This window comes from Oryx dammah, unplaced genomic scaffold, assembly GCF_014754425.2.
Source record: "Oryx dammah isolate SB20612 unplaced genomic scaffold, SCBI_Odam_1.1 HiC_scaffold_9, whole genome shotgun sequence".
Taxonomy (NCBI): domain Eukaryota; kingdom Metazoa; phylum Chordata; class Mammalia; order Artiodactyla; family Bovidae; genus Oryx; species Oryx dammah.
The window spans coordinates 43,098,121-43,122,012 of NW_024070193.1; the positions used below are offsets into that span (position 1 = coordinate 43,098,121).

Here is a 23,892-nt window from a genome sequence, read left to right on the forward strand (position 1 = left end):
TATATACATACCAGTAGAAATGCTGGACCATATGGCAATTCTGCTTAACTTTTTGAGGAAAGGACAAACTGTTTTCTGAAGTGGCTGTACCATTTTGCATTCCCACCAGCAACACCCAACTGTTCCATTACTTTACACCCTTACTGAAACGTGGAACTGTACTCTTTTTAAAACTTTAGGCACTCAAATAGGTATTTCACTGTGGCTTTAATTTGCATTTCCCTAGTGACTAGAGACCTTGATCATCCTTCCATGTGATTATAGACTATACGTGTGTCTTCTCCGGAAATATTCAATTTTTTGCCCATTTTTAAACTGAACTATTTTTTTGTTGCTGAATTGTAAAAATTTTTCTTTCTAAAGTATCTCATTAAAACTATGTATTTAGGAACTTCCCTGGTGGTCCAACAGTTAAGATTACTCACTGCTAATGCAAGGGGCCAGAGTTCAATCCCTGGTTAGGAAGCTAAGATCCCAAAAGTCCTGCGGTGCAGCCAAAAAATTTAAAAAGAAAGCAAGCCACTTAAAAAAGCAGAAGTTTAAAAATTACATATTTAGAGAAAAATGTTTGTTACAGTACAAGTGGGCAAAAACAATGAAGGCAAAGTACAACTCAAGGCCCAGTTTCACCAATACTGGCTCACACACTAAAGGCAAGATTTCTGGCCTCACAGACGCCAGGTTCAAATCCCAGTTCTGCCTCTAAAAAGCTGCCTTTTAAACAAGACAGTCAACCTCTGTCAGACTCAGTTCCCCCGGCTTTAAAAAGGGTGGCACCTGCCACTTGAGAGCTATTGAACAAATGACGCGTGTGAAGCGCTTACTCAGTGCCAGTGCCGCTAGCGCTCTCTAAAATTAGTTACAATGACGACAGGCAACGAGGCCTGCGGCCTTCGCGGTTCAGTTTGCTGAGGACTCAGTCCCGCAGGGGCGGGCCACCACAGATTCGGCGCCACAGCGTACAGGCCTCTATACGCATGCTCTTCCCTCAGCGACCTCTCACAGGCACCTGCCCCCAACTCGGAGCCGTTATGGCCGCGCCACCAGACTTCCGTTTCCGGGTCACCGAGGCGACTTCCGGTAGCGTGACCGGGGCGCGCTAGGCTGGCGGGGTCCCGGAGCCGGAAGGGTCTGCTCTGACGGCCGGTTAACCGGACGCTGGGAGTGGCCAGGTGGGGCGCCGCTGACCCTCGGCAGGGAGGAGTGACCTTCGTCTTCCGACCCGGACGGGCCACTGGCTGCATTTCAGCTCTATCCGCAGGGGACCCCTTCTAATTCCCTTTCCCTGGGCTTCACGTGCTCCCCGGGATTCCTGTGATTAGGGCCCTTCGGGTGGGAGTCGGGAGACGTGGGTTTCATTCCCGCCTGCGCCACTGGTTGGCATTCTGACCTTGGCTGGATACGCCCTTTCGTGGGCTTCCGCTCCCTTATTTAGTGATTGTGAGCTCCTTAATGGCAGGAACAATGGACTTCCCTGTTGACTCAGCTGGTAAAGAATCCGTCTGCAATGCGGGAGACCCGGGTTTGATCCCTGGGTTGGGAAGATCCCCTGGAGAAGGGATCGGCTACCCACTCCAGTATTCTGGCCTGGAGAAGTCCATGGACTGTATAGTCCATGGGGTCGCAAAGAGTCGGAAACGACTGAGCGACTTTCACTAATGGCAGGAACGGACTTTTATTTGTGTTAGACAGTGTCGCCTGTCCCGGGTACAGAATAGGGACAGTGTAGGAACTCCGTGTCTGATTAAGTTGTTTGGGGTTACGAAACTTTGAAAATCTGGCGAGAACTTTTGATCTCCACCTACCAGCTCTCTAGTCCACCCTGCCTCCCACCGTACCAATGCTCAGATAAAGGAAATTTCGCTTACAGTTAGTTTCAGATAGTTCACAGATCTCTATTGATGCCCATTCATGTATCCCAGAGCCTGTCCTGTCCTAGGCATTCAAATATTTATAATCACAAGACAGTAAATGTTCAGTTAATTATTTTTTTAAATGCATGAATCACTGTCCATTTCAAAGAGGAAGATAGACATCCTTAATTAGCAAGTAGGAACTGGCAGTAGTATGCCATGCTTGCATAAGTCTTTTAATAACCCTAGGAGAGAGCCATTATTCATTTCCCATTTGGCAGGTGGGGAAATAGAGGCAATGGAAAATAAACTTATTTTAGGTTATTCAACTTTTGAATGTTCAGGGCAAGAATTCAAACCCAGGTCTGAAATTCCAAAGCCCCCGTGCTTAACTACTAGCTGAAGAAGGATTAAATGCGGGAATATTTTTAAATGTGCTCTGGCAACCTCTGTTTTGAGATTAACTTATGTAGTTATGTGATGACTATCATCAAGATGGGTGATCTCAAACCAAACGTTGCATACTGTGGAAAGACTTGTCTGTTTACATTTCTTTTATAGTATCTGTGTTGCTTGTTTAATAATACTGTATTTTAAATCCTCCACTTTGACCCATGTTATTCAGTCCCTACAACTTTGGTGAATACTGATTTGGTTATGTTGGATTGTTCTGCTAGACCTCCAAATTAGATATTTTTAATTATAGTTGAAGTAAGAGGTGATAATGTTTGGGCATTATTTCTTTTTCTTTTCTGTACTACTTTTAAAGGGACTATATTCAGGATCTTGGAAGCACTGCCAATATGTCTGATGTTCAAGAAGCCACTAACCAGCTCCTGGATGTGAACCTTCGTGAGAACCAGATGTCTGTACAAGTGACTGAAAGTGGCCCCAGAAGTGAGTCTGAGCATCTCCAAGTCACTATTGGTGCCACTGTGCCTACTGGTTTTGAGCAAACAGCTGCAGATGAAGTGAGAGAGAAATTGGGGTCATCATGCAAAATCAGCAAAGACCGGGGCAAGATATATTTTGACATTTCAGTGGACAGTCTGGCTCAGGTTTGAATGAAGCAATATTTAAAATGGCTTTCTAAATAGATGATTTTATGTTTACTTTCTTAGTTTACAGACCTCTCTGGAATCCTTACTGCTTTTCTTTGCTTTGTCCTATATCAGGGGATTTTAAAGTATTCCTGCATTTTCTGTTGAGTACTGATTTGTAAGTTTGCTTTATTATTATTTTTTCTTTTAGAATTGATCCTAATATTTCCTGAGGATCAATTCGCCAGAAAAAATCCTGTGAGACTCAGGAAGAAATTCTTAGTATCTGCTATTCCTCTTAGAATTTATTTACTTTGGATGTAGCTGAAATTTAGACTTCAGTGTTGAAGCATAAAGGGAGAGATTTTTCTTTCTATCTGTGTCAAATTTATTCATGCTCAAAAGTAATTAGGATCACTGAAGGTGAGAAGTGAAGATCAGCAAACTGCCATCCCTCTAGAGTGAACACTAAGCTGTATCTCAATACCACATAAGCAACACGAGGGCAGGGATTATTGCCTGTGTTTTGGGGTTTTTTTTGGTCAAGATTTCCCAAGCTCTTAGTGTCTGGCATATAGTAGACCCTGTATTTTTCATCCAATGTTTAGTTGATAACCTCAGCAGCTTTGTAAAGATAGGCACTATCATTATCCTCATTAATCATTAAGCTTAATAATAGGTAATTTGCACAAGGTTACTTAGCTAATAATCACCAAGCTGAAGATCAGACCCTACACAGTATATCCCAGAGAGCTGTAAAGGCAGAATAAAGCCCTGTTTCACTGCTTCATCTTTTCCTTCTCCCCTAACTCATGTTGCGCACAGAATACTTCTAGCTTCTAGTCTTCCATCTGTGTTTTTTCCTTTTCTGTAGGGGAATAGAACCTGATGGGTAGCCAAAAAGATGGGAGGGTGGGGAAATGGGAAAAGTTTTAAATTATAGGTATTAGCTGCTTTAAAATCTTTGTACCTAATTTTTATATTTAAATGTTGATAGTTTATGCACTTCAAAAGCTTGCCCAGAATTTGTCTCTTAACATTTTTTTTTCCCTACCCAGGTTCATTGTCTGCGATCAGTTGATAATTTATTTGTGGTTGTTCAGGAGTTTAAGGATTACCAGTTTAAAGAAACAAAGGTAAGCTTTCCTAAACATGGAAGCTAATTTTCAGCCATCTTCCCAAAGAGATTATTTCCACTTTTCATATTCTGTGTATCATTTAACATTACTGCTTCTTTTATGATAATAGAATGCTACTGCTACTGCTGCTAAGTCGTGGTCAGTCGTGTCCGACTCTGCGACGCCATAGACGGCAGCCCACCAGGCTGCCCCGTCCCTGGGATTCTCCAGGCAAGAATACTGGAGTGGGTTGCCATTTCCTTCTCTAATGTATGAAAGTGAAAAGTGAAAGTGAAGTCACTCAGTCATGTCTGACTCTTCACGACCCCAGGGACTGTAGCCTACCCGGCTCCTCCGTCCATGGGATTTTCCAGGCAAGAATACTGGAGTGGGTTGCCATTGCCTTGTCCGATGATAATAGAATATTGGGAGGCTTTTATAGTAAAATCCAGAGATTTGTTGATAATCCATTTCCAAAAGTTGCTTTTAAAAATTATTATTGCAGGGTGTGGGGAATGGGTGAAGGAAGTCAACAGATAGAAATTTCCAGTTATAAGAGAACTGAACATGGTGACTGTAGTTAGTAATACTGTACTGCACGTTTTCCAATTGCTCAGATAGTAGATCTTAAGAGTTGTCATCACCAGAAACCTGTATGGTGACAGATATTAACTAGACTTGTGGTGATCATTTTCCAGGGTAAACAAATACTGAATCATTTTGTATATACCTGAGACTAAATTATATGTTAATTATATCCCATTTTCTTTTAAAGGGGAAAGAATAACAGAAGAAATAAAAATCAATATTGAAAAACAAAAAAATAAATTAATATTGAAAAACAAAAACTTAACAAGAAATAGAACAAATGATTTGACTTTCTGACAAAAGAAAGGCATCTTAGATGAGCTTTCCTGATATATATGGATTCAAATAGAATTGCTTCCCGGCTGTGAAGCAAAGAGCAGGCATCAGTTTGTGTCATCTACCAATAACACTTTCTCTCACCATTCTGTTTTTGCCCTGCTTTCTTCTCTAACTTGTTTTTTGAAATAAAGCCAAAGTAATATCTAAATACTCCTTCAGTTGTTAGGACAACAGCTTTGTTCCTAACTTGTATTTAGCATCAGATTCCTAAATATTGAGATGCTGCCTAAGCTGAAGGCTGAAAATAGATTGCAGTCCGGGTTTAGTATTTTTCCACATGGCTTTTTAAAGTCTCATTTCCAGAGTCAAATGCTTGAAAACCTTTTTCTTTCAGTTTTATTGCCTATATTAGAAATAATCTTTTTAAAACTATGATGTGCTGCCTGATTGTTTAATTTTTATTTATTGGTAACAGGTTGATTTCCAAAACATCATTCAGAAACCAGTCAAATTGATATGAACCCACAACCTGGAAAAAAACAGACCAAAAAGAATTCAGACTGAAAATAGATGATAATTTTATTAAGTAAAAATGTAACTTTTAACACTAGTTTTATAACCCTTCAGCCTTCTGATGGGCATTGCCAACCAAATCATATCTACAAAATTAGTAAATAACAGGCAGGCTGCTGACAATCTTTGCTCTTCAGTATTTCAAAATTTTAATAGCTGATTCTATACATGAATAAATGTTGACATATTTTAAAAATATGTGTCCATCTTAAATTCTTGCCTCTAACCTACTAGGGTATTATTAATAATATTTTCTTCAATTGCCATGTTTTTGCCATCCTGGAATTTGTATTATTTTGGGTATTCTTGATCTCTCTAATTGGAGGTGAATTTGATATTACGGAGCCATGTTTCCAGAGCTGCCTTCTAAGTAACTGCAAAGGAGGTTACTGGTAGAAGTCCCAGAAGAAAACAGCAAGGATTAAAGTAGATTTTCAGATCTCTGCAAGGGCAACTTCTGTTGCATATGACCGTGAAAAATTGTTAAGCCCTTCATGGACTTGAGTTGCAACATGCCCCCAGTAGAACCTTGTTTTGTTTGGCTTCTAGTTTTCATTCTGTTGACCATCAGTTTTTTCCTTTGTTGCGTTATACTTTCGCATGTCTATAAAAACCTGTTCGTTTAAGCATTCTAATGGGTTCTCTATTTTTAAATACTCAGATGATATCGTGAATTCTATTAGCTTTTTTATTAACTAATTTTTTTAAAAGGGTAACAACTGTGATTTAAATTGTTTAGCCAGTTTATATATTTATTTAGAACAAAATTGTAAAGATTGAAAAGATACACAATGAAGCATGTTCTTCTGTCTTCATACTATCCATTTCCCTTCTTGAAGGCAACAGTTATTACCAATTTCTTAGATATCCTTCAAGAGATATTTTAATATGTGTATTTTTTTTTACATATTTACACAAATGGAAGTATACTATACATACTGTTCTGTTCTGTGTTTTTACTTGTGATCTTGGAGATCACACCACTATCATTGTTGGATTTGACTGCATCGCAATTTAATCAATCCCATTTTAGGACATTAGGATTTTTCACACTCTCGTCATTACAGTAGTGCAATGAACTTCCTACATACATCCATGTACATGTTCAGTCTGAGGATCATTTTCCGTTTGATAAGTTTATTCCATTGATGTTTATTGATACGACAGAAATGTTTGGTCTTGGTTCTGTCATGTTTATGTTACACACATTCAGCTTTTTAAAAGTTTGTGTTTGCTTTTTCCACATGCATGTGTTTTAAAATATTTGGAAAGTTTGTGTTTTTTTATCTAGCTGTTAACTTTTATAAATACTGTTTACACAGTATTTCTTGAATCTCTACTAAGAGCAGTGATGAAGTTGGCATATTTTCCATGTCTCCCCTCCGTCCCTTTCATCCTCCAGTTTTATAATTTTTCTTGGTGTTGACCCATATGCCTTTAAATCCTTTAAGTATACTTTAAAAAACATTAGCTTTAATTTCTATCCTTTGACCTCAGGGTATAAGAGAAGAAGATATCAGTGTGCTTAAATTACTTGCCATGTTCTGTTACCTTTCCCTCCAAGGATACATCCCTTTGTAACATTTACATTCTGTTTTGCTGTCATAATCCGTGTGTTTGTTTTCATTTTAGTCTTTTCGTTAAATTGATTATAGGCACACTGCTTGTCTTTTTGTTACAGGTTTATCTCTTGGATGGCATGAATTCAGAAATGTTTGTCTTTCACCTCTATACTTGATTAATAGTTTGGGTTAAAAATTGGGAGTCATGCTCTCCTTCCTTAAGAATATCATAGACGGTGTTCATTCTCTGCTAGCATGAAATGTTGCCATGGAAAAATCTGAAGCCAGCCTGTTATTCCCCGCCCCCCCTTATTTGTTGCTTTCTTGTTATTTCTGCTTGATGCCCTGATGATTTTTTTTTTCAGTCTTTGAAGTCACCGGAATATGTCTCCTTGTTGATAATTCCTAGTTAGGACATGTCAAGCTATAGAGCAATTCATATCCATTTATATTTAAGTTTTCTTGAATTATTTTTTTAATATGTTTTATTTTAAATCCCTTTATCAGGGATAAACCAGTTATACATATGTAGGATCTCTTTTGATTGTCTTTGATGTTTTCTGTTGTTCTCTCTAGTCCTTTTAAAAATCTTTGCTCATTTTTACTGTATTTGCTTTGTTTTCCTTCACACCCCTTACTGTATTTTCAGCAGTGGCTTTCATAAGTGGTGCTTCCAGTGTGGTCTTCATTTTTGCAATGGTTTTGTTTTCTCATTCAACTTTTTCTTTGAACTTTACAAACTCCTGTTTCATCTTCTTCTGGCAGCTCCCCTCATCTTTTTCCTGCCTTTATATCTCTTCTTTGAGCTCTTACGTTGCAGAAGTATTTCCTTATTACATATTTTTGATTTCATGTCAACATATCTCATCATGGATTTCAGTTGCTTTGTGTCAGTATCTTTCTGGTCACTGGTTGTTTTCTGCTGTTTGTTTTTCTGTCCCTTGCCTCCTTTTTTCCATTCATGTAAGTTTGGTGCTAATAAGTTTTGATAATTGCTCGTCCTTGAATGGGGGAGTTCCTTCTTGATGGGAGATTCAGGAACTGTTCCAGGCCAGCAAGAAATCCCCCTGATTCACTCTGAAGTTCCTTCTGGCAAAAGGTTGTGGGTGAATGAGTTCTCCTTTTCCTTCTTTTTTTAAATAGCTTTATTGAGGTATACTTTCCATACAATTTACTGAGTTGTTTTAACCATTCCTTCTCCCTAGCTGGAAGGGTTCAGGAACTTTAAGGTTATTTAGTATATAGAGTATTTTTGCATATCTCTATTCTTTCTCTCCAGCAAATAGAGCCAGTCTCTGAGATTCCTTTTTCAGCCTCCATTTCTGCTGCTTTTAGAAACAAACAAGATCCAGGGAAGCTCCCTCTTGATGCACGCTCTTCTTCCCTGCTTTTCCGAGAAGAATTTATTTATTCCTCCTTTGGAGACTGGTCCCCCCTTTGCCTGAGATGTGTAGGTATTCTTCCTCAGGTGTCTTCTTACACTTCTGCTTGAGCTTCCCTGCACTCAGGAATTCTTATGTTAGAATTCTTACGTTCAGGTTCTAGGTTAACAGATACCATGTAGATTCTATTACTATCAAGTTGGTATTTCTATTGTTCTTTTTCTTTTTTTTTTTTTTCTTTTTGGCCATGCCGTGTGGTGTGTGGGATCTTAGTTCCCTAACCAAGGACTGAACCTGCACCCCCTACACTGGAAGCTCAGAGTCTTAACCTCTGGACCACCAGGGAAGTCCCGGCATTTACCTTCTGAGAGGAGCCTTGGTAATGAACCTAATAACTTTAGATGATGCTAAGTTATGTAAAGAAAATAAAATGAGAAGGGAGTGACTTGAGAGTAGAGCAGGTCTCTCAGAAGATGTGCTTTTTAAATTGCTGTTGGATAATGAGAAGGGAGCCAGCAGTGCAGAGAGGCTATGTGAAACACATACCTTCACATGTGAAGCAGAGGTGGGAAGCTTGGGAGAGATGATCCTGACATGGTACCAGAAAAGAAACAGAGACAGGAGTTGGGTTATTTGGGCTTTTTAGGGAATTTAAATTTGGGGGGATGTAATAAGCTGTTGAGGTACTTTACACATGATCAGATTTACTTTTTTCACAGATGACTGTAGATACTATTTAGATACTGGATAGATACCTTTTTAATTTTTAAAGTTTGGGTTTTTTCTTTTCAAAACTATATAGTATGTATACACAGCCACAAAATTAAATAGGAAGTCAGTCATTGAGAGGTCTGCTGCCCTCCATGTCTTTCATCCACCCACTTCCCCTCCCTACAGGTAACCACTGTTAATAGTTTCTTATCTGCTTAAATTTTAATCTAGAAGCCCAGCTTGTAATCTCCCATTCTATCTTGTATTATTCTGTAGTGGCCTTAATTTGTATAAATCTTAATATTCTCAATTAAGACTTAAATTTCCTCAGTTACAGGCATTATATTATTTACTCTTTTGTCCTATATTCCTGCCACCCCCAACATAGTGATTAATGTAGTCCATAGGCAAAGTAGGAGTTTATTTGTTCAATTAAAGTGGTAAAAAATGAATGAAATTAATGGATTTCATTCTCTGTCTTTTATAGGAAGAAGTTCTAAAGGATTTTGAGGAATTGGTTGGGACGCTTCCATGGTCAGACCCTTTAAAAATATGGAAAATTAACACATGTTTCAAGAAAAAAAAAACAAAGCGCAGAAAGATAAATCCGAATTCAAGTAAACAGAAGATTGATAATGGACAAGGAGACACAACAGTTGAGAAGGATGTTAAAAAAGAGTTCACTAACAGTGTCTCAGATTCACAGATCTTAGACTGTTATGAAAATCCAACCATCAAAGAAGAGGTATCAACATTAATAGGTGATGATTTGACATCTTGCAAAGATAAGACTGAGGAAAACTCAAAAGAAGAAGGTGATCCTGAAGTGTTGAAGTTTAGAGTCACATGCAACAGAGCAGGAGAGAAACACTGCTTTTCCTCAAATGAGGCAGCAAGAGATTTTGGGGGTGCTGTTCAAGATTATTTTAAGTGGAAGGCTGATATGACCAACTTTGATGTGGAGGTAAGTGCATGTTCTTACTGTGACGATTCAAGAAGGTTTTCATAACAAATTTGTAGAATTTTCAAGACTGACTTAGTCTTATGGACAATTAAACTGAGGTCACAAAGTTAATGGGGTATCATTAACAAGTGTATGGGCAATGGAGACAGAGCTAAATCCAGATTTGTACTCCATAACTGTGTAGCTTTGGACAAGATATTCTCTGAGTCTCTATTTCGAATTGGAGCCAATAATGCTTTATACCTGTGTGTCCTAAAGGTTAAATGAGATTATACTTTTGAAGTATCTGGAATGATACCTGGTCTATACTACATGCTCAGTAGGTAGGGGAGCTATTGAGATTTGAGTTTTCTAATTTCTAACCTCATGCTTTTTCTAACATGGTGTGAACGTTCAGATTATAAAATTCAAAAGAATTAAAGCAACTGTTTTGTTGTTGTGTGTCTTGGTTGCAGACTTTACTACTGAAGTGGAGTATATTTTTAAAACAAACCTTGACCTTCTAAAATGAGGACATCATTGCTAACACTCATCCTGGAGCCGGCTCTCCTCTTTCTTAAATTGTTCTATATTCCCAAGCTCAGATCCTCCTTTTTAACATGCTCACTCTCCTTGGTCTCAGTCTTCTGCTATATAGGTGATTCCATGTGGGCCATACTGAGTAATCTTTCCATCTCCCAACAGTTTAAAGGCCTCTAGCAGCTGATGTTTTTACCAAGGGGTTGTTTACTGTTGCTTTAGGGATACTTGAATCTGGGGCAAGTCGTTATTCTCTCTGTTATTTTTGCATATCAAATTGGAAGAACAGTTCCTCATTCTTTTTTCCTTGTAACAGCTGTTATGATGATGAACAGGCTAACTAGAACAGTGATGTCCATAAGTTAGCAAAAGTGCTCAGAGGACAGATTCAGGAGCCATACTACCTGGGTTTATTTATTTATATTATTTGGCTGTGCTGGCTCTTAGTTGCAGCATGTGGGATCTTTGGTTGTGACATGTGAACTCTTAGTTGCAGCATGCAGGATCTAGTTCCCTGACCAGGAATGGAGCCCGGGCCTCCTGCCTTGGGAGCGCAGAGTCTTAGCCTCTGGACCACCAAGAAAGTCCCACTAACTGGGTTTAAATCCCAGTTTATGAGCTGTATGACTTTGGGCAAGTAAAAGTGACCTTTTTCTGTCTTAATTTGCTTATCTATAAGAGGAGGATAATAATATCTAGCTCAGAGGGGGTGGATATGAAATGAGGTAACAAATATAAAGTGTGTAGAACAGTGGTTTGCATAGAGCTAGGTAAGTGTTAACTGCTGCTGTTGAGATCATGATGAGGAAATTTGAGGTGAAAGATAGAAGAACCCATTTTTCTTTTATTTGAATAGTTAATATTTAACTGTGTGTTAGAAAAACTATAACGAGGACCAAAAGAATTCTTTCACAGGCATTACTTATGAGTCAATTTTTTTAAAGTACTAAGAAAATAGTAGGTGTTAAAGCATATGTGGCCTGGCATTAAGAGTTGGTTAATCTAAATGAAGGGTATACTTAGAGTTCATTGTGCCAGTATTCCTGTAAGCATTTCTATATGTTTGGAATTTTTTCCCCCAAAGTTAAAAAATTTTTAAATGCATTTTAGAAGCCTGAAAACCTTCAAAATATGTTTCTCTTACAAAAATCGGAGGAAATCTGGTTATACCTAACTTGTGAAAACAGTGAATCAAAAGGAGAATAAAATAATTCTAAAATAGTATATACTTAAATAATTTCCTTTATATGAAGCTCAAAAAAATTAATTTATCATGATTGTGGTCAGATTAATGACAATTTGGGATGGGTACTGACTTAGAGGGCAAGAAAAACTATCTTTTTCTGGGTGGTGGTTACACAGCATGTTCATGCAAAAATTCCTGCACTACATGCTTAAGATTTGTGCATTTTACTGCATGCAAGGTATACCTTAGTAATAAAGTAACAGAGATTAATGAAGGCTCAAATTTTAAAATCTTAGTAATAAGTATAATTTGAACTCTCTTAAAGCTATTTTATTCTGTCTTATTTTATTTGTAGGTTCTTTTGAACATCCACGATAATGAAATTGTTGTGGGCATTGCGTTGACAGAGGAGAGTCTCCACCGAAGAAATATCACACATTTTGGACCCACAACTCTTAGATCTACTCTTGCCTATGGGATGCTCAGGTAAGAGAATGAGTTAGCCTTGTAGGTTCAAGTGACACTTCGCTTTGAATTTTCCCTTCAAAATCTTTTGTGAGGTACTGTGTTAGAATCTAGTAGATAAAGAACAGGATAAAATGTTAAAGATCTCTTTCTTTGTATCCAGTGTTGATTCCTTGAGATTCTGAAAAGATCACATAATTAATATCTCAATTTTCTTGATTTAAAATTAGAATGATAGTTTTCATCTGCCTTTTGAATATAGTTGTCACATTTCTGTTTAGAAAGGATATATTCCATGTTGAGAAATAGAACAAATTTTGTTCTGTTCATTTCTGTGCAGTGGAGCAGATGGATAGCAGAGATTTCATAAATGTGTATAATGTATAAATGAACACAGAGAGCTTTTACTTATATGTTAAAATTTTATACTCACATAAATCCAGGAATCATCCTGGAATTTTCTACTTTACAAAGAACAAAATGGCTTTCTTTCTTCTTTGCTTGTTTCCCTTTGACTGGGTGTTTCTTTCCACCACTAGGACAAGATGTCTTCTCTAGGTTTCTGTTTGCCAGACTGCAAAATAGGTTTGATGTGAGACTTAAAGGATTATGAGTGAGGAATAAATGCAGAAACAGATTCAAAATACCTGTTACATACATTACCTGGCACACCTGGTAGTTAATTCTATTTCCTTGTCTTCCAGTCTTTGCTTCCTCTTTTCCCCTGCTCATCCTTGGAATCCTAGTTCAACACAATTGGAACCTGTGAGTTCAATGACAACAGTAGGAAAACTGGGCCCATTTGATTAAGGAAGAGCTCCTAGTCATCATTCATTTAACAAACATTTATTATCTACTGAAGGCATTATGGTAGGAGCCAGGAATATAGAGAATTATTATGGGTGCAACTGTTAGAAACCTAAATAACCTAGTTTAAAATTTTAAAAAGTGATGATTGTGTGGGAGTGGGAATTAATGGCCAAATACTGAGATGTCTTGGGGAACCCACAGAAAAACTGAAAGCCATGTCTTAAGAAAAGTAGGATCCTGGTCTTAGAGAAAACCACCAGAAACCTAGACAGTCACTTATATCTCCCCTGGGAGCTAATAGGCTCTTGCCTCTACTTATCTCTGTAAATGGCTCCCCCTCATCTAAATTTATATGTTTCTGATTTTAAATAACCAGCGTTTCTAGCTCTTTGTTCCCAACTGTTAGAGAGAATCTGATTGACAGTTTTGGTCATGTGTTTACTCAGACCCAGCAACAGTGGCTGGGAGTGCAGAGTTGCTTACTCCCAAGAGGGTTGCCAAGGATTCTGTTGCTCTGTGTTTTGAGGGGCAGGAATGGGGAAGTAGAGCTGGACAGTTCAGTTCAGTTCACTTGCTCAGTGGTGTCTGACTCTTTGCAACCCCATGGCTTCTCTGTCCATCGCCAATTCCCAGCGTCTACTCAAACTCCTGTCCATTGAGTCAGTGATGCTATCCAACCATCTCACCTCTGTCATCCCCTTTTCCTCCTGCCTTCAATCTTTCCCAGCATCAGGGTCTTTTCCAATGAGTTGGTTCTTCACATCAGGTGGCCAGAGTATTGGAGTTTCAGCTTTAGCATCAGTCCTTCCAATGAATATTCAGAACTGATTTCCTTCAGGATTGACTGGTTGGATCTCTTTGCAGTCCAGAACTGTGGTGTTGGAGAAGACTCTTGAAAGCTGGACAGGCGTTACAATAAGAATCCAGTATTAAAGCAACTATTTATTGGAGAAGGAAATGGCAGCCCACTCCAGTGTTCTTGCCTGGAGAATCCCAGGGACGGGGCAGCCTGGTGGGCTGCTGTCTGTGGGGTTGCACAGAGTCAGACACAACTGAAGTGACTCAGCAGCAGCAGCAGCAGCATGGTGGTTTAGTCGCTAAGTCGTGTCCGACTCTTGCGACCCCATGGGACTGTAACCTGCCAGGCTCCTCTGTCCATGGGATTCTCCAGGCAAGAATATTGGAGGGGTAGCCTTTCCCTTCTCCTTGGGAACTTCCCAACCCAGGCATCAAACCCGAGTGTCCTGCATTGCAGGCAGATTCTTTACCAACTATAAAGCAACTATACTCCAATACAAATTAATTTAAAAAAGGAGTCCAGTGTTAGTCCTCAGGAATCTCAGTTTTGTGAAGGAGAACCATAATAGAATGTGGAAAGAATAGCAGGACAAAAGAAGGAAAGAAGAACCTTGTCACCTGTCTGAGGAGGAGATATTTCATAGAGGCGGTAACATTTAAGCCACTAACAGTAATGCCTCTAATTCTGACTCTGTCACCTATTAGCTTTGCATCCACAGATGGATGGGTTTGCGTCAGCTTATCTGTAACTGAGAATAATAATAGTAACCTATCTCACAAGGCTGTTAAAAGGATTAAAAGAGATAATGCATGCAAAGACCTTAAATCTATGCCTGGCAAATACTAAGAGCTGAAAACTAAAGTAGTTATTTTAATAGCAACCTCTATTGTCTTTAAAAGTAATTAGGAAAGGAATCCCGAATGAGTAATTGCCAGTAAACTTGTATTGATACATGTTGTACTTGACATGTTTGAGTTTTAAATGTAACAACACAAGTGTATATACAAAATAACAGGTATTTTCTAAAAGCATATGTACACACACACACACACACACACACACACACACACACGAAAAGATCTACAAGCCAAATTCCATTCAAAGTGAAAAAGAGATTTTGGACGATAGAGGACTTTTAGTTATGTGTAATTTTTTTAAGTGTGAGGATATAGACTCAACATATAGTTACAAATTTATCTTTAAAATAAATACTGATTGTTGTTTCTTCAGGCTGGCATAACAGACCTGTGATTTGACAGCATCAGGAATAGTCATTGTGGTTGTCTTGGCTGTTGACATCTGTTCACATAGGCTGTTTTCTTCTCTAGGCTCTGTGCACCTCAGCCCACTGATATAATAGTTGATCCGATGTGTGGAACAGGGGCAATACCAATTGAGGTAATGACTTTTCTTTAGCTTTTAGATAAGAAAGTGATGCATCCAGAATGTTCTAGAACTAATGGGTAATGACCAAGGTTAAGTCCATGGACCCAAGATTTGAGTGAATTACACTAGTAAAGCTGGAACTTTTGTGATAAGGAGGTAGCCACTTACTATAAATAGCCAAGGACTAGGCTTTAGATTAGAAGTCATGTTTATTCACTGGATTATAGAGAAGGCTGAGAATTACAAACTGATGAGTCCCATTTCTGTAGACAAACGGGTAGACTTGAACAGAAAAGATAATTGAAGGCATAAGCATAAACTGGAAGAGGGCATTTAATCTCTATAAAGTGAGATTATGTTTTTTAATCCACTTAGGTTCTTGAGGGAGTAAGTATAGTAGTATGATGAGGAAACCTAGGAATATTATTTCGATTTTTTAGGATGTTTAGCAAGGTTCAGTTCAGTTCAGTTCAGTCGCTCAGTCGTGTCTGACTCTTTGCGACCCCATGAATCGCAGCACACCAGGCCTCCCTGTCCAGCACCAACTCCCAGAGTTCACTCAGACTCACGTCCATTGAGTTGGTGATGCCATCCAGCCATCCCATCCTCTGTTGTCCCCTTTTCCTCCTGCCCCCAATCCCTCCCAGCATCAGAGTCTTTTCCAATGAATCAACTCTTCACATGAGGTGGCCAGAGTACTGGAGTTTCAGCTTTAGCATCAGTCCTTCCAAAGAACACCCCAGGCTGATCTCCTTTAGAATGGACTGGTTGGATCTCCTTGCAGTCCAAGGGACTCTCAAGAGTCTTTTCCAATACCACAGTTCAAAAGCATCAGTTCTTCAGCACTCAGCTTTCTTCACAGTCCAACTCTCACATCCATACATGACTACTGGAAAAACCATAGCCTTGACTAGACGGACCTTTGTTGGCAAAGTAATGTCTCTGCTTTTCAATATGCTATCTAGGTTGGTCATAACTTTCCTTCCAAGGAGTAAGCGTCTTTTGATTTCATGGCTGCAGTCACCATCTGCAGTGATTTTGGAGCCCCCCAAAATAGTTTTTTTTTTTTAATTTTTCCCATCTATTTCCCACTGTTTTCCCATCTATTTCCCATGAAATGATGGGACTAGATGCCACGATAGCAAGGTTACAAAGTTTAAAAAAAAAAATACCATCACATTGAGAGGACTCAAAAACTACCTAAAGCAAAGCAAGAAATGAAAAGGCATCTTCTAAGTGGAGAACATTTAACAGGAGAGTTTGCTTGAATCATTGTTATTGAATCAATATTATCTAAACTTTTATAATAATGGAGAAGAGGGCACTCCCAGTAAAATTGCTCAAACTTGTGAAACAGCAAGTTCCTTAAATATAGTATATGTAAAGCCAATGGGCGGAGAAGGCAATGGCACCCCATTCTAGTACTCTTGCCTGGAAAATCCCATGGACAGAGGAGCCTGGTGGGCTGCAGTCCATGGGGTCGCAAAGAATCAAACACGACTGAGCGACTTCTCTTTCACTTTTCACTTTCATGCATTGGAGAAGGAAATGGCAACCCACTCCAGTGTTCTTGCCTGGAGAAGCCCAGGGACGGGGCAGCCTGGTGGGCTGCCGTCTATGGGGTCGCACAGAGTCGGACATGACTGAAGCGACTTAGCAGCAGCAAAGCTAATGGGAAGAAACTTCAGGGAGATACCACAGATTCTGAGTGAGTAGGAACTGGACACATGAACAAGTCCAAAGCAACCTACACAGGGAAAAACAATCCAGAGTGCACTTAGGAAAGGACATCTGCCACTTGGGAATTAGGATCCCAGAAGGAAATCATGGTAGTCCAGATGATTGCTGTTTTCTGCTAGTATCAACTAGAGAAATCTACTCTGGCCCAGGAGCCACACAGGAAAATCAGTTGTTGTCGCAAAGAATTCTGGAAACAAATCAGAGTGTTCTCCAGCTTTAAACCATGATGTGTCTGTTGTCTGGAATAGCAGTGAAGTTCAATACATGTCAAGAAATACACAACTAGAGCTAGAGACAGTCCAGAAGAGCCCCTGGCACTGCCGATAAAAAGAAAATGTTTGAGGCCTTTCCATGTAGGGGTAGACATGAGAATGTCAATGTAGAAAAACCTAGGCTGATATATGATCCAAATGAATGAAATTATGAAAGGAATTGACAGGTTATAGGACACAACTGAGCAACTTCACTTTGACTTTTCACTTTCATGCACTGGAGAAGGAAATGGCAACCCACTCCAGTATTCTTGCCTAGAGAATCCCAGGGATGGGGGAGCCTGGTGGGCTGCCATCTATGGGGTCGCACAGAGTCGGACACGACTGAAGTGACTTAGCAGCAGCAGCAGCAGAGACAGTTTGTTCACCAAAGTCTAAAATATTTAATTTAGAATACTCCCTTTAAAACTTGGAAGTACTACAAAAGCCTTGTCTTTCAGGAGCTGAAAATCTATATAAATAGATTTAGAATAAAAAATGAATATTGGGCAATCAAAAATCACCTGAGGCTTTCATCAAACTCTTCATCCTCCTCCCAACATCACCTTTCTCCATTACCCTCAAGGATCTGGGCAAAAGAAACAGCTATGAAGCACTGTGTCCATGGATGAGGGGTTATTACTGTTTACCAAGAAAGAGGTGCTGTTATTCATCCCTAAACCAAGGGCAGAACTGTTTGTGCTTTCATGTCAGAAACCTGTTCATCTGCATAGAACATAATCTGCACAGAACATTGTTCATGCCTAGGGTAGTGTGTCACCTCACTGCACAAATAATACGAAAAGCTCAGGGTTTATGTTCTGTTGACATATTTTAAACTTACAAAATCCTTTCAAGAATATAGTGGTTATCATTCAAAAGCCCATGTAATGAAGATTACACTTCATTTAAATTCTAGTATTTGTTTCTCAGATTATATTGATACCCCATAATCACAAAAGGGTATAGGTTAGTCAGTTTGATTTGGTTAACTTTTTCAAAGTACATTTAAAGTCTGCAGGGCCTCCTGTGTGGTAGGGAGTACTGGGTGAAGGACTGAATAACATACCAGACCTATCCTTAAGGAGTTCCCAGATTTGTTGAGGACCAGATAGGTACAGAAGTATGAAAAAGGGAACAAGTACAGTGGCAGATATATGTACAAAGTGCTTTTGGAAAGGCAAATGAGAGACAGCTTGGAGAGCTGGGGTTGATGTCACAGAGGGGATGACGTTTGAGCTGGGTCTTCAAAGATGAGTGAGAGTTGAGCAAACAGAAAGAACAGGAGGGTGTTACAAGCAAGGGAAGTAGGAATATTGACAGCATGCAGTGTTTTGCCACTTTAGAAAAGCATTGGATTATTGACTTGGATTGTCTTGAATATTGACAAGTGGTTGAAATGATTTTACCTTTAATCATTTTTGTTTTGTTTTTTGCAGTTTGCTAATTCTGTTTTAATAAATACTCTTGTCTTTTAGGGGGCCACAGAATGGTCTAACTGTTATCATATTGCTGGTGATAATAATCCATTGGCTGTGAATAGAGCTGCAAATAACATCTCATCTTTATTGACCAAGATCCAAGTTAAAGAATGGTAAAAATTTAAAAGATTTTGTAGCATCACTTAGACTTAGATAATCAAATTTCATATTGGCTTTATGAATTAATACAACCAGTGCATTGTGACATTATAACCAAATATACATACTGTGAGACTCCATTTAAATTTTAAGTTGACTGAAACTAATTTATATTTTTAAAATATTTTAACTATAATTTCCCTTACCCTAATGCAACTATTTAAATTTCTGTCTTCCTTCTTATTCCTATATCTTCTTTTCCACATAGAAGAATTACATAGATTCATTTTAATTAAGTTTTCCATTATGCGTGCAGGCATCCAGCTGGGGATTTAACAGAGGCACAAGCGATCTTGTCTCTGGAAATGTTTTATTGAGTAGATAATGTAGTTTGGAGAAGGCACCCCATGGAGGGGTGAGAGAAGGGGCCTTAGCTGTCCTCCCAGGTCTCAGGGAAGAGGAAGGAGATGGCAGTGGTGCCCTTTTGTCTGAAACTTAATTGAATACAAACAAGGAACTCAATCTTGTGCTAAATGTTACAGGAATTAGAGAAATACAGGGGGAAAAGTCACCTAATACCAAATATTTGCCTATCCCACCCATATAATGTTTAATGTCTTCTTATTGGTATGCTTCAGGACCACTTTTGATGATTTCATAGTCTTACAGGACCACGTGTATCCCAAGATTTGATTCATCCATAACTCAGACTTTATAATCATTTTCTCATTTCAGAATCTGTTCTTATAAAACAAGTACATATTAAAATATTTTCTTATGCAATTAAAGTTGAAAATCAGTCTTAATTTCTAAATTTACTTGTTCTTACATATTGTCATTATAAATGTTTTAGCTTATGATCTGTGCTTTCCACATACATGCTACCGTAAACATCGTTACTAAGTTGCAGATGTTGTCACTGATTTCATTTTAATTTTTGGATATTATAACAGTCTCTTGAGAAGTCTTTTTAAAATTTCATTCTTCAGGATATGTTGAAGCACCTTTTCTTTTGTCCCCACAGCAAACTGTCCTTGGGCTTGCCCATAGATACTATTCAGTGGGATATCTGCAACCTGCCACTAAGAACTGGCTCTATAGACATTATTGTAACAGACATGCCATTTGGAAAAAGGTGAGACTTAAACATGAGTTTTACTTTGTTATTGTATTAGTACCCACATGTCTTCTAAATCTGTTGTATTTTCTTTGAGCTTATTCTGTCAGAAATCTTCAATTTCTTTTAGGAGACTTAGGTTTTTACTTCCTTTAACAGTATGATAGATTCACCCATTTTGTTTCTTTTGAGAACTCAGAAGTGTATTAACTACACTTTGATCCTGACCATCACAGGAGGTTCATCCACTTTGTAGCCCATTGTTGAATTACATTAATACTTCAGAGAAAGGTTGAGGAAATCTCAGGATGTTTTTAATCACTAGTTTATGTGGCTTCCCCAGTGTTTCAGCTAGTAAAGAACCTGCCTGCCAATGAGGGAGATGCAGGTTTGATCCCTGGGTCGGGAAGATCCCCTGGAAAAGGAAATGGCAACCCGCTCCAGTAGTCCATCACGTTGTAGACTCCGACACCACTGAGCATACATGCATCTTGGTTTATATAACTGCTTATACTAAGACAACCTATTATAGTGGTCAGTTTCTTTTTCCCTTAACCAGTTCATCCCATTCAAGATTCTAAGCAATTTAGTAGTCTGATCATTTATTTCATTGACACATAAATGGCAAAGCTGTAGCTTTAAAAGGCAACTTTTTTCATACTTCAGGATTTTCTTATTGCAATGAATTTTTAATTTCTCATAGACAATCCTAGCTATTTACCTTTTGCAAAACTAAGTGAATTATTCGACTTCCTGTTATAGGATGGGCTCCAAGAAGAGAAACTGGAACCTTTATCCAGCTTGCCTGCGGGAGATGAGCCGTGTCTGTAGGCCAGGGACAGGCCGAGCTGTACTACTGACTCAGGACAAGAAATGCTTTGCCAAGGTGCTGTATGTTAGCACAAAACCTCAGCCTGTGACAAATTTGGGACCTTTTTAACTCGACTTGGGGATATTTGAGTAGGAAATATTTTCTCTTCTCCCAGTGTTTTTTACTAAGACCTCTGTGTGGTAGAGAAGCAGTTATCAGCTCATTACTTTTCTTTTTGTGTATACACAGGCATTATCTGGAATGGGACACCTATGGCGGAAGGTGCATACCGTTTGGGTCAACATAGGGGGTCTTCATGCTGCAGTTTATCTCCTGAAACGTACACCTCAAAGTTTTGTTCATCCTTCAGAACAAGATGGAGAAAGATGTCCTTGGTAATACAAAGATCGAAAATAATTACTAATATCTGTGCTTCCTGACACTGAAAATATCAGCACGAAGAACTTGCTTTGAGAGAAACAATAGTATTAATCAAAGATTTGGTATAAATCTCTTCACCATAATTAGGAAAAGGTATAAATGGAATAAGTCTTATAAGTAGAGCTTTTCTTTGGCGCTGTTTGAAAGGGGTAGTTGAGCAATTAGTACTTTTCTTAAAAGGCTTTAAAAATGCTAAGCCTACTAAAATGTTCCGGGATTTGGGTTTAGAACATTTTCAGGCTTTGTAACAGTTCCTGTTTTCCACTGTAGGTGGAAAGCTACTCTGGCCTCATGGAAAGGCAGAGAGCCTAATCAGCACATGAGGTTACATTTCATTGCCTGTGCAGCTTTGCTGTTTAGTTGCTCAAGGTTTTTATATCAGTTTCTAAAAATGAAGCATTATTATGCTTTGTAAAATAGTGTTTGTTCCATGACAAGCTAAATCTTATATAAGTCTTATATATGAGACTTACAGTTTACTATCTGCCTTAAAAGTTATAACATCAGTAATAACACATTAATCTGAAGATAGACACTCCTGTTTGTAAGTAGCAGCAAAAGAATGGTAAATGAAAGAAGGGACCAACAAGCCATATTTAAGAAATTTTATTTTTTTCTTTCAGTACACAAAGGTGATGCTTTCCAAAATCAGACATAAACCTGTCAAAGTATTTTTGTTGGCTTTTCTAAAGGATTAGAGAACTGATGAATTAAAAACTTCATGCAAGTCCTTCTGTTATTTTTCTCAGTCACTCTGCTGTGCCGTGCTTAGTTGCTCAGTCATGTCCGACTCTGTGACCCCATCGACTGTGTAGCCCTTCCAGGCTCCTCTGTCCATGGGGATTCTCCAGGCAAGAATACTGGAGTGGGTTGCCATGCCCTCCTCCAGGGGATTTTCACGACCCAGGAATTGAACCAGAGACTCCTGCATTGCAGGTGGACTCTTTACCAGCTGAGCTACCATGTTTGCTTTTCCAGTCCTTCCCAAAACAGTGGAAAATGAAATAACCTAAAAATTAAGTCGTGTGAAACCAGCGCTTCCCTGGGACAGATTAGATGTGCAGTTTTGTGTGGGATTCTGTATTCAGTTTATCTTGGAGTTTCTGGCTACATTCAGCTTAGATTTTTCAGTGCCATGTTAGTTACATAACAGTGCTGTTCATAATTAACTTTTGATGTCTCATCTAGAATAAAAGGACAGTGTTTATTTCCTTTGAAAGAGAAGTTCAGATTAGCAGCATAATCCACAGTCTTTGTATGGTTTCTCTCTGATGTACCTCCCATTTGAGTATGAATTGGAAATGAGACATTTATAAGGGTCTTATATCCTAGACTGGAGTTTCTACCATCATCAGAATGCATAGTTGCACTATTATAGGTTCAACATAAAATCTTTCATCTCTCACAAAATAAACTGAACCTTTTAAAACTGTTAGTCCGCAGTCCACAGGACTAGAGTTCAAGGAACATGTCTGTTTTCTTTGCTGCTTACCAAGTGCCTGACACATGTACCTACCAGTATGGATATTTAATATTTGTTGAACATACGGACATTTTTGCATATTGGCTATTCTTGAGTATATCAAATTTGTGCTGGATCTGTCATAGCTTTAGTCCTATTAAATACCATTATAAAAACATGAACAGATTGGTTCAAGATGATATATGTAGTGAACACTGTAATGGTTTGTCATCTTCCTCCCTAGTGTTGTTTTGTAATCTGGTGACAGGAACAGGAAATGTGCTACGTGAGGGAGTCAGGAAAGCTGAGAATGAGTTATGTATGACACTGCCACCTACTAGTTGCGTGATCTTGGTTTTTAACTTTTGAAGTGGGCCTGCTGCACCATGGTAATGTCAAAAGATGGGGAAGGTAATCTTAATAATCTGAACAAAAAATGACTTGAGGTAATAGACCAGACATTCAATATATTTTAGAGGGAGGAGAGAAATAACAGACATTGAGACAAATTTTTTAAGTTTAATGAAAGGAAAGGAAAATGGTTATCTCTCAGAGACGGACAATGTACTGCTAGTGGCTAGAGAGAGAAACATTTGTTTAAACATTTCTTTTCAAATGGTAGTAAGACTTTCAGAAAATTTTAGATTCTTAACATACCAGTGTCAGACATGGTTTAAGTCCGCACTACAAGGACTGTAGAGTGAAAAAAAGGAAGTATTTAAAAATATCTGTAAAATACCTAAAGTACATTAATGCCCACAAGTGTGTATTATTAGTGAGTTAGGAAGACAAAAGCCTTTTCCAGGTTCAGGTGAGGTGTTATGTAAGAATATAAAGTTTGAAAATTCTAGGACAAAAAATCAAAATTATTGTACCTTGGTTACATTTTTAAAGTTCAAGAGAATCTCTCCTGTACCAAATTTTTAAATGTGCACAATGTGGAAAAAACTATAAGAAGCGCGCTATATCAACCCTGATACCTTTGTCCTAAAGGCTAACACATACACCAACCAGTTATGAAGTAACAACTGTTTAATTATATATTCCATGATGAAAGAAAATTTTTACTGGGAAGGAGGATGGTGTTTTTGTTTTTCCCAAGCCCAAATTTTGAATTTCCAACTATCTACTGTTACTTGCCCTTTCTCTGTATGTCCTACTTAATTAAAACTCAACATGAACCTCTTTCCCCACTAAAACCTGCTCCCTGTCCCAGCATGCCCATCCTCCCAGTAATCCACATTTAACTCTGGGA

General features: G+C 38.5%; 1 protein-coding gene and 1 long non-coding RNA gene across 3 annotated transcripts; one reads left to right on the forward strand and one right to left on the reverse strand.

Annotated features, from left to right (window-relative positions):
• Positions 1–1,050: 1,050 nt before the first annotated feature.
• THUMPD3 (THUMP domain containing 3) lies at positions 1,051–22,575 on the forward strand. 2 transcript variants are annotated; one of them, XM_040246000.1, is made up of 10 exons: positions 1,051–1,172; positions 2,623–2,911; positions 3,952–4,029; positions 9,594–10,070; positions 12,131–12,261; positions 15,178–15,247; positions 18,705–18,820; positions 19,831–19,941; positions 20,686–20,809; positions 20,984–22,575. In XM_040246000.1, exons 2-10 carry the CDS (start codon positions 2,657–2,659, stop codon positions 21,131–21,133), a joined length of 1,512 nt encoding a protein of 503 aa, XP_040101934.1. In that variant the 5' UTR covers positions 1,051–1,172; positions 2,623–2,656; the 3' UTR covers positions 21,134–22,575. The 2 variants fall into 2 exon arrangements, with proteins under 2 accessions (XP_040101934.1, XP_040101935.1); XM_040246001.1 differs by having other exon boundaries at positions 1,158–1,489.
• Positions 12,659–13,773, reverse strand: LOC120867690. Its single transcript, XR_005721974.1, has 3 exons — positions 13,737–13,773; positions 12,904–13,003; positions 12,659–12,814 (listed from the first exon to the last, which is right to left on the reverse strand). It is a non-coding gene; the product is annotated as an uncharacterized LOC120867690 (long non-coding RNA).
• Positions 22,576–23,892: the final 1,317 nt, after the last annotated feature.

What these genes read in the sequence shown, in the direction of transcription:
- THUMPD3 (XM_040246000.1), top strand. Translation starts at nt 2,657, where the DNA reads ATGTCTGATGTTCAAGAAGCCACTAACCAGCTCCTGGATGTGAACCTT. An exon ending in ACCAGTTTAAAGAAACAAAG is followed by an intron (nt 4,030 to 9,593) that starts GTAAGCTTTCCT and finishes TGTCTTTTATAG; the next exon opens with GAAGAAGTTCTAAAGGATTT. An exon ending in TGACCAACTTTGATGTGGAG is followed by an intron (nt 10,071 to 12,130) that starts GTAAGTGCATGT and finishes TTTTATTTGTAG; the next exon opens with GTTCTTTTGAACATCCACGA.